This window comes from Carassius auratus, unplaced genomic scaffold, assembly GCF_003368295.1.
Source record: "Carassius auratus strain Wakin unplaced genomic scaffold, ASM336829v1 scaf_tig00027443, whole genome shotgun sequence".
Classification (NCBI taxonomy): Eukaryota; Metazoa; Chordata; class Actinopteri; order Cypriniformes; family Cyprinidae; genus Carassius; species Carassius auratus.
In genome coordinates, this window is record NW_020525592.1 from 1,500 (window position 1) to 18,958 (window position 17,459).

The 17,459-nt window shown below is 36.4% G+C and overlaps 1 protein-coding gene across 1 annotated transcript in view; it reads right to left on the reverse strand.

Annotated features, from left to right (window-relative positions):
• Window positions 1-872: 872 nt before the first annotated feature.
• Window positions 873-17,459, reverse strand: part of LOC113079216 (junctional adhesion molecule C-like) — a 30,087-nt gene continuing 13,500 nt past the window's right edge. The window contains exons 2-7 of the mRNA XM_026251435.1: window positions 4,433-4,501; window positions 4,213-4,326; window positions 2,967-3,119; window positions 2,376-2,578; window positions 1,192-1,291; window positions 873-1,106 (exon numbers count right to left, since the gene is read on the reverse strand). Of these exons, the coding sequence (XP_026107220.1) occupies window positions 973-1,106; window positions 1,192-1,291; window positions 2,376-2,578; window positions 2,967-3,119; window positions 4,213-4,326; window positions 4,433-4,501 (773 nt within the window). The 3' untranslated portion in view covers window positions 873-972. The remainder of the gene's footprint in view (window positions 1,107-1,191; window positions 1,292-2,375; window positions 2,579-2,966; window positions 3,120-4,212; window positions 4,327-4,432; window positions 4,502-17,459) is intronic.

A 17,459-nucleotide genomic window follows, 5' to 3' on the forward strand; every position in this document is an offset into this window, starting at 1 on the left:
TCGTTCACAACCAAATTAGTTAAAAACCAAAAAGTTACTGGCTTCCAGTTAGTATTTACAAATATTTAAAAAAGTAAAACAATTTTTTTTTCTGTAGGCATTTGAAAATATATTCCATCAAAAAATACTTCTGACAATTTACTCTAGTACAAAATAAATGTTTTTCAAAAATGACAGAAGAATTTGAGGAAAACGTTTTTCTTACTGTATATTGGTTTCTACAGAAATTTTCCATAGACAACATTTTAGAAAAAAAAGGGTGTAAAAGTTCAAACAAGTATACATCTGGTTTCTTTAAACAGTGATCAGACATGATTATTTATCACCTTTGGCAAATACAAACTGTATTGTTGCAGATATGCCGTGAAGCGAGGCACGTGCAAAGGCAGCTCTGACGTTGATGTCCTCATTTGGGGATTTGTGTCTGCGAGGTAGTAATAGCGGCAGTAAATTCAACGTAATTCCGCATTTCTCCCCATCACCCGTCTTCCTCCTCTCAGATGACAATATGAGGATTTGTGTCGGAAATCCCCTGAAAGAGAGAAGGATTGAGTGAAGGAGGTTTAAACTGATTCCTGTCTTAAAACTGCTAGACTTTCCAGGAGGTTTCTTAAGCACTTGAAAGCCCTTAATAAAAAATAAAATAATAAAACATCTTTTTATTTTCCTATACCTCATCCTCTGTTCTGACATAGTCCACTCCATCTCCTTTTTCTGGAGCTTTGTACTGAGGAGAAAAAAATATTAAATATCAGTTTTATCTGAAAACATTTAAAGCCGACAGTCACCACTAAATCACACTTGTATTTATTAAAACCACATTATTTCAAATATCTGAACAGACTAAATGTGATGTTAAGACTGAGCTGGAAACATTCAGGGGCTCCTTGGGTGATGAAATGGAAAAAAGCCATAAAAGGGTGAGTCAAAACTGCTCTGGGACAGAGTGTGACTCGGATGGAAGTGGTGTGCTTACTTCTTCCCCGTCTGCTTCTGGCTGGTGAAGTAGCCACGTTTATAGGCACAGAAGATGCCCATTGTTATACACAGAAGGACAGTCACCACGACCACTACACCCAGGATGATTCCAGCAATGTTGATGTCATCTACAAAAAAATAAATAAGCACAGCGTGAGATCATGGCTTTGTGGGGTGTCCTGTTACATGTGAAAAGGCAATCAAGATACGTACAAACTTCCATCATCTGTGGTCCACATTCTGAGAACCCGGCCTCGTTCCTGGCTCTGCAGTAGTATTCTCCAGCGTCCTCCTTCTTGACCGCACTGAATTTCTGAAAATCATAAATACAGTGTTTTAAGTTGACAAATCATTTAGCATAAAGATTGGATACAGTAAGATTTTTTACAAATAAATTACTATTTTTATTTAGCAGGGATGCATTTAATTAATAATAAAAAAGGTAAAGCACATTTATAATGTTATAATAGCGGTTATTAATAATAAAATAAAATATACAAGCAGTGCAACAGATATTTTTTGAGCAGCAAATCTGCATATTAGAATAATATCTGTAGGATCTGGAGTAACAGTTGGAGTTAACATTTAAAATATATATTACAATTTATAACAGTATTTTAAATTATAATAACATTTTACTGTATTGTTGATCAAATAAATGCAGCCTTTGTATGCACAAGTTAATTTTTTTTTTTAAACATGACATTAAAATTCAACAGAAAACTTTTGAACTGTAGTGTATTTGTGTTTCTAAGCAGCAGTAGTAACCTTTCAACAACACTCTGAATGGTTAAAAATGTTTTTTTTTTTATCAGTGAAGATTAATAAAAACTGCATTTTAGAAATAATTAAACGATTTAAATTAAATTAATATAATGTAATCTGTTGGCTAAAATATGACAAAAAATAAAAACGCTGCAAGATATTAACAATAAACTAACAATGTTTTTTGTGGACTAAACATTTTAAATTAATACACTAATGTTTGAATATTTGGTTTACTTTTGAACTCCTGCATCAACAAACATTTTTTTTTCAGTGAAATAAAATGAAATGCCAAAAAAACTAAACCTAAAAGCATCTTTCTGACTTTGGTGAGTATGTTATAAAAGTAACACAGAGGTGTTGAATGAGGCTCTGGCAGACCTTAAAGGACACACAGTAAACTCTTCAGAGGTTGTCTCCTCAGGGGGATGTGGCTGTACTGCAGCGCTGCTCAAACTTTAAAAAGTGGTGTGAAGGTTGACGGGGGCACAGAGTACAAATGGCGGAGAATGGCACTCTGGAATGTGCAAATGAGGACAGCATATTCCCTTCTTGGCTGAACCCATCGCACATCAACTGGCTCCCCAAAAATATCCCTATGCCTACCCCATCGCCTCTTTTTCCAAACTCACCAGAGTGCCCATCTCTCTGCTCAGGGTGTAAGTGGAATTGAAGAACTTTGGGCTGCTCTTAGGATCCTCTGGGATTTCCTCCTTGTTGCGGAACCACTGGTAATGGGATTTCGGGTAGCCCTCGTCCTCCAAGCAATGCAGCTCTGCTGGTTTGCCTACCGGGACGGACTTGGGTACGGAGCATCTGGGCACGACAGGCTTCACTGTATGGCACACAAGAGAATCATCTTAATGTAACAGCACATACAATAGCATCCTCACACACGTGCACCTTAGTGAACTGAACATGCTGCTCTTTCTGCTTTTAGACCCCTGATTAAACTCAGATGCAGTTTCAGAGGTTTCCTCATATAGCCCTAAACACGCCCTGTAGAGTTAGAGCAAGCATCCTCAAATGTGCGCCAAGGGTGGGTGCGTTGGCTCACCACTCCATCTCATGTTACGCCGAGGCAGTTGGGAAGTACTAACAATGCTACCTCTACAGCTAATTCAAAGTCAAAATTCCTATCAAGAGTACAGTATGTATACTTAAGACCTGTTTCAGCACATGGCAATCAATTGATGTAGAATTATTTGAGGGGAACTGCTCACCTCTTACAGTGAGTGATATTAAAATCTCATCGAAGGATTTCTGGTCATTTGGGGCAGTGACTTCACAGCGGTAATCAGCAGAGTCGGCTCTTGTTGCGTTAAGAATGACCAAGGTCGCAGATTCTCGAATACTCGCTCTCTTTTCCAAGTCACCTGGAAATAAAAATAAAACAAGTGAGAAGACACATAGTTGGCTGAAACAGGTGAATAAAAAGCTGTTCCCACTATGGTGTTCATAAAATACGGGACTTAAAAATGATGCTCCAAAATTCCTATTAAACTGACAGAATATCAGAAAACACTACACAACAAGCTGAACTAAACACTTTAACACTTTAAAATAAGTTTCAATTTAGATAACATTTAAAGTAACAGTTAAACAGTTAATAGCTTACCTGAACTAACAATGAACAATACAACATTAATTAAATCTAGGTTAATGTTAATTTTTATGTGTTAAAAATGTATTTGTATATATACAAATGCAAATTAACTTAAAAATATTAAACACTGTAAAGGTATTGTTCATCATTGCTAGTTCAAGTAAAACATTGCATGAACTGTTAAGCTGTTATATTAACAAACTTTTTTTATTGTTCATTCATATTTATTTATAGTGTTAATTTATGTTCCATTAAAATGTTTAAAAAATTTCTGGCATACACTAAGATTTTACTTTTTTTGAGAGAGAGAAATTACTACTTTTATTCAGCAATTCAGTATTAAATTGATCAAAAGTGACAGTAAAAACAATTTTAATAATAATAATCAAATAAATGTTGTTCTTTTTAACTTTTATTAATCAAAAAATCCCTGAAAAAAAAAAAACTAATTCTGTTTCCACAAAAATATTAAGCATCACAACTCTATTCAATTTTGTTTCTTGAGCACCAAATCAGAATATTAGATTCATTTCTGTCGGATCATGTGACACTGAGGACTGGAGTAATGTTGCTGAAGATAAAAAACAGTTATTTTTAAATTGTAATAATATTTCACAACATTACATTTTTTTTTTTTTTACTGTACTTACAATCACAGAAATGCATCAGAGTAAAAAATAAATAAAAATAAAATCCCAAACCTTTGAATAGTAGTGTAACCAACATTATTAAATGCTGTAGAAATTCACTGGTATTCCATGCTAAATATGGCATTAAGAGAATGTTAGCAGCTTTTTATGAAGTATTAGTCGATGTGTTGTACAGCACAGTGTTCAGTATGTGTTGAATGCTGTATAACCTACCTGCTATTTCTTTATCAAAGTATACATAACTGGGCTCTCCCATCTTAATCTTCTTCCATTCTATTCTGGGATTAGGAGTGGAGATTGACTCTATCATGCAGGACAGCTCGACCGCTGCATGGGGAAAGACAACGAAAGAGCTTGTGAGCAGTTCCAGTGGCCTGGTTAATGTTAGAATCAGCAGCTAAAGGCTGCTCGAGAGCAAACTATACAGCCTTACAATCAAACTCATTGACCCATGGTTTAGGATTCCTTGTCTTAAGGATGACTGCAAAGGTGTTGATGTAGCCTGCAACGAGAAGACAGAAAAAACATCAGTTTCATGTTGAATTAATAACTTGAAATTACGGGGGGTGTTGTTATGGCCTTAACCACACGTGATATTGGTTCCACTGCACTCTTCTAAAGATTTCTGAAACTCAATTACCATTCGAGCCCAGCGGCCAAACCCTCCACCCTGACAGCACACATTCTTCGCATCACTGTGAGCTGTGAACGGATATGTTACCAGCCATTTTTAGTTCCACTCTCACAACAAACATCACTTATGTAAAAGCGTCCCACCACAAATAATTGTGTAGACTGACAAGCAGTCGCCGTTCTGTTATGAATAACAGCTGACTGCTTTAAAGTGAAGGCCAGAGGGCTCGCTTCAAATGAATCTAGAAATTAAGTTCATTCTGTAGGTCCACAGAAGAAGAAAAACACTTGCTATATATGCATAGAACATGACCTGTACATCTCATCACTTTCTCTACCGCTTTAAAAGGTTACAGGCTAACTCCCTATGAAAAGTTGGTTGGTTAACAGCATTTTAGAATTTGGGTCCACCATGGATAAGCAACTGAAGACCATTCAAATATTACTACTGTACATGTCTGTGGTATTTTGGTGTCATAATCTTCCATATAAATAGAAAAAACATTATAATGTTTTTCTGAAAGAGCATTTATTCAGGGCACTGAAATTTTAATGGCCATCTGATTGCTAGGGATAATTTTTTATGAATCTTTGATGATTGTATTTTAGGCCAAGGCTCTTGAGAATTCGTCCATCTAACACAGAAAAGGCTAGTAATGCAACAGACGTGGCTGCAAATCTGACTGTGTGTTGCGGTAAAAAGTGAGAAGGACAGTTCAAAGAAGACTGTTTAAAAAAAATCTGTGTTGAGAACATACATTTTTATTTTCGTTTACAACAACAAGAGAGCAAATACACATTTTCACAAATTAAAAGAATACATCAGAAAAATGGCGAGTGAGTCTGAGGCTGTTTCATGAATCTTTTTTAATTAAATCATTAAAAAGAATCAATTCATAAGAGTCATTTTTCACAAATCAGGACATCACTGCTCACACTGTACAGGAAACACACCCTAGTAAGATCCAGTGTTATTTTTGTATTATTTTTAGTCAAACTTTAAAATATATAAAAAGCAGTCTTCTCAATTTTCTTTCATAGTTAGATCAATTAAGTATGGTTGAATTAGTGTAAATAGTTTTTAATTCAAAAGCTTTAAAAAGAGGTGCAAATCAGTGCAATGATATAATGGGAAAGGATGCAGGATGTGAAAAAAAAGCACTAGCTCACACACAATCACATCCATACATGCTTACATCCTCTTTTACAATCACATCCAGCATATGGAGGACACAAAGGCCACTGGCCACTCTGTGATTAGACTGCTAGGAAGTGGTGACGATGTCTCCCGTCTCATTTTTCTGCCTGCCACATCCTGTCCTATCACATCATCAGATAGGAGGCTGGTGCTCAGCACTAGCAAAATCATAGCTTGTGTCAGTAACGTTCGCCTCCGTACATCTCACCCAGTGATGAAAGGTCTTTCCTGTTGGGTAAAATTTCTGTGGTCTGATGCCATTTGAGGAATAATTGAGCCCTCAAACAAGGCAGGTGCTCTATGACCTATATATCCTGACCTTTCTCTTCCTGTTTGGAGAGCACAGCCGGATGAGATGTGACAATCCCAGGCAAGCTTTAATCTCCCACTTCTTCCTTTAGAGGCTGAACTGTTGGTTCTCTTCAGTAATCTTAGTGTAATGCCCTGGTAAAATCCTAGGCATTACAGAACTGAATAATATAATAGAGAGAGAGAAAGCTTCCTGACTCCTGCCTAATTTCATTTCCATATCTACATAATGCATCTGCGTGCTGTTAAACTCAACTGATAAAATTTGTAGCACAATGTTGATAACTACAAAAAAAAAAGTATTTCCACTCATCCACTCATGGCTTACAGAGAGTTACTTATAATGGAAGAAAATAGGGTTGTAAATAATAAAATAATCAATTTTAATAGTATAGCTACAAGACGTAAACAATTTCCGTTGAAACGATTTGATTGTGAATTTTTTTTTTTACAAACCTAAAACCTTCTTAATATGACCATATCCATGACCCTAATATAAGAAATCCAGAAAAATGAATAAACATCTGTACAAGTTTTATTTAAACAGCTTTATACAGCGCCATACATGACATTAAAGAAAAAAATTAAAGAATTGTGTGCACGATTTACTAATTCGTTCCCTCAATGTCCTAGAACACGAGTCCACGTTTTATAAATCGAGAGAAAAAATTAGTAAATTCTGCGCACGATTTAGCAAATCAAGGGAATGAAATAGTAATCTTTATAATAAAAAGTTTGCACATTTTAGGACATCCAGGGAACTAATAAGTAAATCGTGGGCACGTTTTAGTACATCGAAGGAACAAATGAGTAAATCGTGCGCACGATTTAGCCTACTTTTTTTCCTGCATGCCATGTGCAGGGCTCCGTAGCTTTACAGCAGAAGTTTTAACAAAAAAAGTAACATTCCGTTCAAATGGTTGGGGTTGTTTTTTGAAAGAAGTCTTACACTCACCAAAGCTGCATTTATGTGATCAAAAAAAAAAAAAAAAAAAAAACTATTTGAATGTCATTTGAGTAATATGATAACACCATGTCTGGAACCTGGAATACTACTTTAAAACCACACAAGTGGACCACATTGGAATCAAAAACTCAAAAATTGCATAATGCTAAGAAAGGTCAATGAAGGGGTTGTCCTATGCAAGAAGGCCATTTTCTAATCCTGGCATCAACACCTAACTCATGATGTTTTTTAAAGAAACATTATACTACATAGAACTGAGTTATATGGTCAGAATCATGGGGCTGTTTGGACAGGCTCCACAGCACAGTGTATAAACCCCACCACACCCTGCATCGTGATCTGCGACCGGGGTGAAGAAAAGCTGAAACACATTCTGCTCCGATGCAGCCTGTCAGAAAGCATTCAACACATGCGGTTCACTCACCAATGCATGAAGTGGATAATATTCCTTGTTATTTTTAAACCGCAGCATTGATTCATTTTGCTGGGGGAGGAGGTGAGGCTGGTCATTGGCTAAGAAAGAGATGCCCACAGAACCATTCATTACACATCCCGGGTTTGTGTAATGATTGGATGTGTGCTCCCTACAAGTTCATCGTATCTAACTGGAATAGATTCTAAAGCTTGAGGAGTGTTTTCACACAGAGAGTTTGCACTCGGGCTCTGCCCCCGCAGCTTTAAATTGATCTGCATGTTTGTAGCCCTGAACAATTCATGATGTGCAAGAGGTCACAAATCCTCCTCCACTGACACATGGATAACTGTACAGCAATATTCCCAGTGTGACTTCACTGAGGAGTGTATTTCTTACACTACACCATAAGAGCCTGTAAGGACACTTGTGTAGATGCATGGTATAAACTTGAGTGTTGAATTTCTAAATGATTTGAGAAATAACGAAGGAGACAATGTGTTTTAAATTCACATTTCATCTCATGGGCATTTTGGCATCCGTTTTTGTTTGACGCTGACGGAAGGAATTAAGTCTCTGTTCTGAAATCTACTGGGTTATCTACCGCCTACATAGGCAGCTGCCTTCTAAGGGAGTATCTTAATGGACATAGAGCCTCATAGTGACTGATGTCCAATACTTTACATATGCAGCTGTAAACTCCATATTCACACAAATTCTGACTAAAAGCTTTTAATTATATTTATAATCAACATTTCGTTTGCCATCTTGGATTCTTTTTTCCCCCACTGAGCCTGTGGTAGAGAATTATGGGCTGGCATTTTCTATTAAAATAATAAATATGGTGCCCGAATAAAGGTATCGAAGTAGCATAAATTGTTTGTGACTACACAAATGTATATATGTACGATAGTCACTTTACTCCAAGCAAGAAAATCAATGGCCGCTGTATTCCAATATTCTCTAATGAGTATACATTTACAAGGGGGAAAAATCCCTTGGGAAGATGCAATTCTGTTGAGATAAGGTTCCTTGTTCATGGTTCCTTACATGGCTGTGTTTAACCCCCTCAACACGTAATCTCCTGCATAGGACACCTGGTCCAGGGAAAGTAGCTCAGAACTCATGAAAACATGGCATCAACAAAAGTGTAGAGGTTTCAGCTTCAGAGTCAGTAATGGTGGTGTTTGTACAGCTGTGGATGGCTCTTACTCTCTTGATGCAGCCCAAATGGATGACCTCAGCGTTCTACATTTTTATCTCCTTTAAACACATTTAGATCTGCTTTGGTTGTGTCCTCATGGGTGTTACAAGTCAGAAAAGCTCAACAAAGACTCTTTTGAATAAGCACATAAGTTTACAAAGAGAAAATGTTCATTTTTAGAAGTCTGAAGTTGAATATTCACTCGCGTACAGTCTGAAAACTCAGAAGTTGCTTGAGAAATGACAGTAATGACCTCTTGTTCTGCCCTCAGACTCATCTGTTTCATCCGATCTCAAGAGAAGACATCTAATAATGAAAGCTGAGAGGAAGGTTCCTCAGGGAGCTAGACTCAGTCATTACATCGGCTGTACATCTTGTTCATTTCTATGTAACACTCATGTTGGATCTGTATTCTCTGGTTTTTATTCAGTTGGAAATGAATCTGTTATGCAGCATATTCCCAAAGTCCCATTACTCTAAATGATATGAACTGCTGGATTTCTAACATGGAAGAAACGTGTTTGTTTCTTGTTTCCCCAAGACTAAAAATAGTAGTGCTCAGCAAAGATAGGGCAATCTCCACAACGAAAATACCTCTTATATTCTTTCAGCTGCTGAGCAAATGTCACTAGGCGTCACTTCAAAGTGCAAGTGTAGAACAAGCAGGCATTCCTCTAGCAGAGCAACTCTAATGAAAACACAACACTGACTTACTTTGGTCTAGCAGGAGGAATGCTCATTGTCTTTGTGAAGACCTTTTTAAAATACATTTTTTCATTTACCGGTGTGTATTTCTTAGATATCTTTTACATAAGGAGTGTTCCTGTGTTCCAAAACAAGTGGACATGCAGCAGGGGAAGAAACAGAATGCAGGGGAATCGAGACAAACATTTTAAAATGACTATTAAACACACCACCGGCATGCAACAGCTTAAGACATCTGACAACATACAGTATATGTCCTACTGTATATATTTGATATATCTAAATATTTAGAAGATAGGAGAATATTTACATGAAAATAACATTTTACTTTTATTACTTTAAAGTTTCATCATTTCATTTCACATGTACCATTACTTTGTAAATGTGAAATTTACTAGCGATTTTTGAGTGAAAATTGTTTCTAGACCATTTTTAGATAGATAAGTATCCTGGAGCATTTCATAAATTTAGATGAGGTAAATCTAGGTAGACTAGACTAGGTTGCACTACCACGTGCAATAGATTTTATTTGCATAACTTCTAAATTTGGTGGTCTGTGACAGTTCACTTTTAGCCAGAGGCTCAGCTCTTTGCATTTGTAATTTTTGCATTCACATGTGGATGCTATAGGCTCTCTTGGAGGTATCTGAGGGGTAGACTCCAGCCGAGCTCCCCTCTGATCTAGCCAGGTCAAAGACTAATCTTGATTTGAGCCAGTGAGAGAGGGGCAGTGGTGTCACTGAATGCCTGAGTACATGTCACTTTGCGTCAGCATTAGTTACTGTAGGAGACCCCCTTTCCTTTCATCCTCCAGCCCACTGGAGTTCACAAGACTGGTGTGCGTATCTCCCATTCCACAACTCTGTCCTGTATCCCTTTATACCCCTTCTGCATGGCAATAAGCCTAAAATAAGGTGAGATTTTAACAGTCAGGTATGATTTAATGATGGAAAATCAAATAACTGAGTATGGCTTCATTTGATTGCATTTGGAAATACTATATTTTGGCACCGTAAAGCAGTACAAGGAAATTAATTTCACAAATATGTCATATTATAAGTACTTTTCACCTCACATTCCAATCACATGACAAAACTGAGCTTGATTAGATTGCCGCTTGTTTAGTGTAACACATCACATGGTTGAAGTCACATGAACACCAGTCGAAACCGTTGTTTTGTGACACAGTTTCTGGCAGTGGGAGTGCATGAATATTAAATTAATCAGGACAGGGCATGATGGTAGAACAAAAGCATGTCTGATAGCAACAGTGCAAAGGAACAATTTTTGTGCCATTCAAATGCTTTTGAAACTACTATGGAAGTTCTGTTAAGATTTAGTTGACTGTTTTATCTTTTAAAAGAGTGAACGCCAAAACATTATAAAATGTTTATTTCTAAAATAAAATAAAAATAACATTTTAAAATAAAAAGTACTATAGATTGGCCGTCTCTCCATGGTGTTTCCCTGTCTTTAGTCCAAGATGCTCCAGCATCCCTGCAACCCTATGTAGGACAAGCAAAATGTGTGTGTGTGTATATATATATATATATATATATATATATATATATATATATATATATATATAATGAAATAAAAAAATCTGAAAAAGTAAAATAAAAGTAGTAAATAGTAAAATAAAATAAAACAAGGTCTGAAAATGTTTATATGTATTTTTGTTTGTTTATAATAAGTATGTATCAGTACTTTTCAAACATGAGGGTTAAAATGCAGGCTAAATTAACCACCATCACTGAACGTCTCTCAATGCAGGTTAGTGATTATTCAGAGGGCAGATGTACGTAACAAGACTATGAGTTATTTTCCACAGGGGTGAGAACAGGTTATCATTGGAGAAGCCTTTGCTTTTTATAGCACCTGTCAACAGCAGGCAGAGACTTCACGGTATATTAATTGGTTGCATTTGCAGGTAAGTCAGAGCTGTGCATCTCTTCTCGTCCCATTCATGGCCAGCTGAGCACTGACTGCGCCTCCAATAAGATCTACTGGAGGTTTCTTTTTCACCCTCATGGCTCTCAGATGCCATTTCAACAACTGCTTTCCACAGAAACTGATAATGAGAGATATGAAATGCATTTTCATACATACACACAATATTTAGGCTATGGTTATCTCCCCCGTCAGTGATAAAAGGCCCTAAGTCAGCTCACCAAATTGTTTTCAGCTGATGGGAGGATCCTGTATTCACCGTGAGGCAGCTCCAACTGAAATCTGTGAATCGTGTCGACTCGCACTCAGTTCCAGAATTAGCTGCTCGCTGCTTTCAGCACAGATGGCATCATCCCTGCTCACTGCAGATGCCTCACATTCTAGTACAAGCACACTGACCTCTTCCTTAATCCTAATTAGGTCTGTAATTTCTGCCAGAACCTTCTTCAAGAGCAGTGGCAGTACAAGTGTTTGCTTTGAAACAAAAAGAGAAGCCTTCTCTTTTTTGTAACTCGTGACATTAAGCATTGTGAGATGGTGACATGTCTGGATTTCTGATGACGTCTTTATGATGATGGATTAGAGCATGAAATACACATAAGCATCATTGCAGTTGACTCTGGCCTGCATGTTTCTCTAAATAATGGGCTGTGACAAATACATAGGCGTATTGGGCTAAATCCCTGAGCAGGCTTAATAAAATTGAGAGTGAGCTGAAGTCTAATGCACATTAACTCGTATCGTCTCTCAGCTGTTCAAGCCCTAAAAGGTCCCAGTGCTGGAAACAGCATCTACTGTTGAGCATGTGAGTTGTGTAGCAGTGAGGTACGGATTGGCTGACAGCTGAATAATGCCACTCCACAGTCGCTGGAGACTTGTTGATTTAGCAGGGATATGCACATAATCCTCCTCACTTCCTGTTCAAAAGAAATGCCCCAGAATGCAACGGGGTGGGTGAAAAGAGCTCCCTGGGGGTGAATCTTTTTAAGAGGGAATATTGTTACGTTTCACAAATGTAAGAAACATTTGGTGAAAAAAAGTTTATTGGTAATTTTGAAAAGTTTTGGTAATTTAGATTTTTTTTTTTTTTAGGATTTTAAGAATTATTAATAAAATAAATAAAAATGAATACAAAGAAATTTTAACCCTCAAGTTCTGTTAAGATTTAAATTTACCATTTTGTATTTTAAAACAATGTTTTATGTATTAAAAAAATAAAATAAAATGAAAATGGCCATCTTTCCATGTGCTTACTTGTCTATAGTCAAAAATGCTGGGAAAGGATTATTTGGAAATGTGGCATGCAAATCTTGTAACTGTAACTTTTTACACACAATAAGTTCTATAATATATTAAGACATATATACCTAAATAATAAATAAAATACACTAAAAACAGTGGAGTAAACGACAGAATATCTCAGTCTCTATAGAATCTCACTGAGAAGTGACTAAACCGGCAGCAGGAAGCCTATAAACTACATAATAGTCCCGGCAGCATTCACTTCTCTCTTCAAGATACAATCAGTGCTAAAACATCAAGCCAAGCAAAAACCCCTGAACTCTCATTGTCTATTGTTCAGCGCTGGCCCCCCATAGCATCTCTTGTTAATTGTCTTTTGTTTGCACTTTTGTACGAAAGCCATATTATGGCAGAAAAGTTTGAGCTGATGTTGTTGCTGCTGTTAAAAAAATATTTACCTCTGCCACATGCTTCTGTTGTAAAATAGACTGCATTTAAAAATCAAATCAGTATGACTATTGGCTCAAGCATAATGTTTGTTTGTATCAGTAATTTTGGATTGATTTCTTGTCATCATAAATTTACATTATAGAGAATTCTGAGTATCCTAGCTCTAGCCCCATAAAAGCGTATTAGTAGTTATGTTTTTGCATAATGTTCCTTTGTGTTGCACGTAATACATTTATTTTTTATTAATTAAAATTTATCTTTAAATCATATTAATTTGAATCAGAAAAAATCGGCCCTGACATTTTTTAGTCCAGGCAGCCCACCAACACATCTATATATATATATACACATATACGCACACACACTATACCAGTCAAACGTTATTGAACAGTAAGATTTTTTATGTTTTTTAAAGAACTCTCTTCTGCTCACCAAGCCTGCGTTTATTTGATCCAAAAAACTGCAAAAGCTGTAATATTGCATTTTTAGATGGTCCTCAGCAAAAAAAAATAAAAAAAAATAATAATAAATAAAAAAACACATTCTGTCGGCCCCTTAAGTGTGTCGGCCCACCAGGAAAATGTCCGGTATGCCCAATTAGAAATCCAGCCCTGCCCTGGACCACAGATCAGTCTTAAGTGGATGAGGTATATTTTTAGCAATAGCCAAAAAATCATTGCATGGGTCAAAATTACCAATATTTATTTTCTTTTATGACAAAAAATCATTAGGATATTGACTAAAGATCATGTTCCAAAGCAATATATCAAAACCTAATTTTTGATTAGTAATATGCATTGCTAAGAACTTCAACTTTAAAGGCGATTTTCTCAATATTTTTTTTTTTTTTTTTTGCACTCAGATTCCAGATTTTCAAATAATTGTATCTCAGCCAAATATTGAAATATCAGTTTTGAAAAATGTACCCTTAAGACTGGTTTTGTTGTCAAGGGTCACATGTAGTATAATCTGCAAAAAGATTTCTACATGACCACTTCTCTCTTTTCATACAGGCCACATTATCTTCTGGCTCTAGCAACTACATAAAATATGCCTTTTCTCTCCAACACCTTTGCTTTGCTTCAGTACAAATGATGTACTAGCACAGAGAGATGTAAATCAGGACCACAAACCCTATCAATCCATGAACACAGTTCTGCAAATACAGTATCTCCAAAGTGTGCCTAATGTAAACAAGAGAGGGTCCACTCTCAGGATGGTGTATTCTTTGTTTAACTGATTCGCCTGTTTGAGGAGGGCTTGTGGATCTGTTTTTAGGAACTGTACTTTGATGTCAGATTAATGTGCATCCTCATGCCAAATCCACAGAAGTAATGCAGAACGGCCAGGCACGAGGTTCACTGATAATGTGTGACCGTCTGAGAATATAGACAACAGGTGAGTCAGTGTTTGGACAGACGCTGCAGGTGAGAGGTCGAATTGGGAAAGCTACTTTCAGGGCTGGGACCACTTTCTACAACTGTTGGAACTTTTTCCTTATTTGCTGATTGTAAAGGCTGTTGAGCTAAAAAAAAAAAATATCCTGACATTGTGTGCTGTTTCAAACCTATATGGATATATACCCACACTACAATTCATTTCAATTCATTCAAGGAGTCTGTTATGCTCACCAAAAGATAGTGAATAGACAGTTTTTTTGCGAAATATTATTATAATTTGAACTTGAAAAACTGTTTTATATGTTAATATATTTTAAGCTATAATACTGTATATTCCTGTGAGGCCAGGCTGAAAGTTTCACGTGATCCTTCAGAAATCTTTCAAGCATGTTGATCTGGTGCTCAAGAAACAGATCCTATTATAATCAATGTTGAAAATGGCTGTGCAGCAGTTTTTTTCATTACAATCATGATACATTTTGTTCATTGTTGTTTGATGAACAGAAAAGAAGAGCATTTATTTGAAGCAGAAATCTTTTTTAACATGATAAATGTTTTTTTTAGCAATTAAAATCATCCTTGCTGAATAAAAGTATAAAAAAAAGGCTGATACATTTAAAGAGCAATTTAGGGTGAAACAACAAATGTTTGCAAAGGCATGCTTCAGACTCAAATAGTTCGCATACGCCGTCTAAGTGACCAGAGAGGGAATGTTGCAGTGAAACAGGTGGGGTGAGAGTGGGGGGTTCACGGCTCGGGACGCTCACCATCTGAGCACCACGCAAGCAGTGACCTCCCCAAAGGAACCACTTCATCACCTGCTCAGGAAGATCCCCTCTTGTTCGGGAAATGCTTTGCTTCTGCTCACTCGGCGAAAATGTGGAGCATTCAATGACCATCCGCTTGCTCAGACATCTAAAACAAATGTGGACATTCCTGTGGACCGTGGGAGGATGTAAAAGACTGATATCTTGATGCAACAAGAGGAAAGCACATGATATCATGTGGCTGTAGCAGCAGAGCGAGGGTGTGTACTCAGATTCTGTTGCTCTTTTCCCCATTTGCAGATTTGACAGAAGTGCTAGCACTTGCAAAAACAAACGCAGCATATTTCAAATAATAACATGTTATTGGTTTTCCACAGAGGTGGCATTAAAACTTGGACAGAGATCCTTCCTCATAATCCTTCATGATTCACCAACAGTGACAATTCAACTGATTTGGCACTTTTTCAAGGCCCAGGAGGCCACAGTGATTAAAGATGGACATTACAGACACATCTGATGTTAACATGCCCAGTTTGAAAAAAATAAAAATAAATTCACTATACTTACAAGTGGAGCTTCAGCCAGGAGTATTCAAATAGAGTGAACCACTTTAGTCTCCATTCTTTCACGAGGCAACCTGAGACTTGTCATGGAGACACAGCTGGGTACCGATAGACATTTCCTAATTCAATTCATATGAGTATGTTTCACTTACAATGTCCATTTAAATGGTAAATAGCAGGGCTTGAAAATGAAAAAAATAAAATAAAATTCAATCGGTTCACTCCAAGCAGAATCAATATTTTAACGTTTCTGTTCCTGTTGGTAGAAAATAAAAAAACACTTGTATAAGATTGCGTTTTGAGTAAAAAAAAAACAAGTTACGGATCACATCGCATTTTATTAGCCCTATTACTTTCCAAAATAATGAAGGGTAAAATGTCTGTAGTCGAATGTTTACAAGCATTATAAAAACAGTTATTAGTTTCTCTCCAAACAAATCATCTAAAGTTTAGGCTATAAAAACATCAATCCAAAAAACGAATTAAGGTGAAGCTGATGCTTACCTCTCTCATTCGGCATTAATCCAAATGTATCCATGTTCCTGACATATATGGATGCTAAAATATGATTTATTATATAGTGTTTTTTTTTTTTTTACTATTTATTATACAACGGAGCAGTGTAGCTGTTTATTTGTTTCTTTAACTGTATTTTATTTTGATAATAAACAGGCTTCAATATAGCAAAATGATGTTGTGTGTGCACTAGGCGTCGGCGCGATGGTCAACGCTGGTTGGTTTTACAGAAGAAAGACATTATTCAAAGCTGTCAAGCTTTTGCAAAATAATTTAAACTGTAAAGCTTTTGCAAAATAAAGAAAAATATTCTCTGCTGTTTCGTTTTCCTTTCCGAAACTTTGGCACATTTTTTCTTTCGTTTCGTTAATCTGTCGATATGATTTAAGTGAAATATATGTACTGTTTCCGGTTTTCGTTTTCACTCCTTGAATTGGTTCAGAGCCCTGGTAAATAGTAATGATAATGTGAGGTAATTTTATCTTTATTGATACAGTAACCTCTCTGCTGGAATCAGTTAATTTATCAGACTGATTCAAACGTGCTTGTCTGTATTTTTTCAACGATTCTTCAAAAGGACATGTGAGTTATTTGTTTGTGAATTGCACTACACTGGTTGTGTCACATAATTTTGAATAATTAAAAAGTTATTTCTTAAAAATCGCTAGTTTGAAAATTGAATGCTTACAAGCCTAAACGAATAAGGGAAACAACCAAACTTGTACAAGTGGAGCTTAAGCCAGAAGTATATTTCTTGATTTGATTCTGATTCATACTGTAAGTACATTGTTCAGTTACAATGGCCATTTAAATGGTAAATGGTAATGTGAGGTAATGGTAATTTGATGTTGATTCAGTAACTGCTCTGTTGGATTAAGAACTCATTACACTGACTCAAACTCCTAAGCTTGTTGGGTTTTTAAACGATTCACCAAAGGAACTGCTCAAAAGAGTCATTTGTTAGAATTACACTGGTTGTGCTGCATGATTTTAATTCACTATAGAGAACGATTTTATAAGAATCATGAGTTCATGAAATAAACTGCACCAGCCATAGTGGAATTATTACATGCAGACTATGAGGATAGGAAGACATGTTTCATGGAGCAAGCCATTTTACCTCACACATTCAATTTGGAGGGCA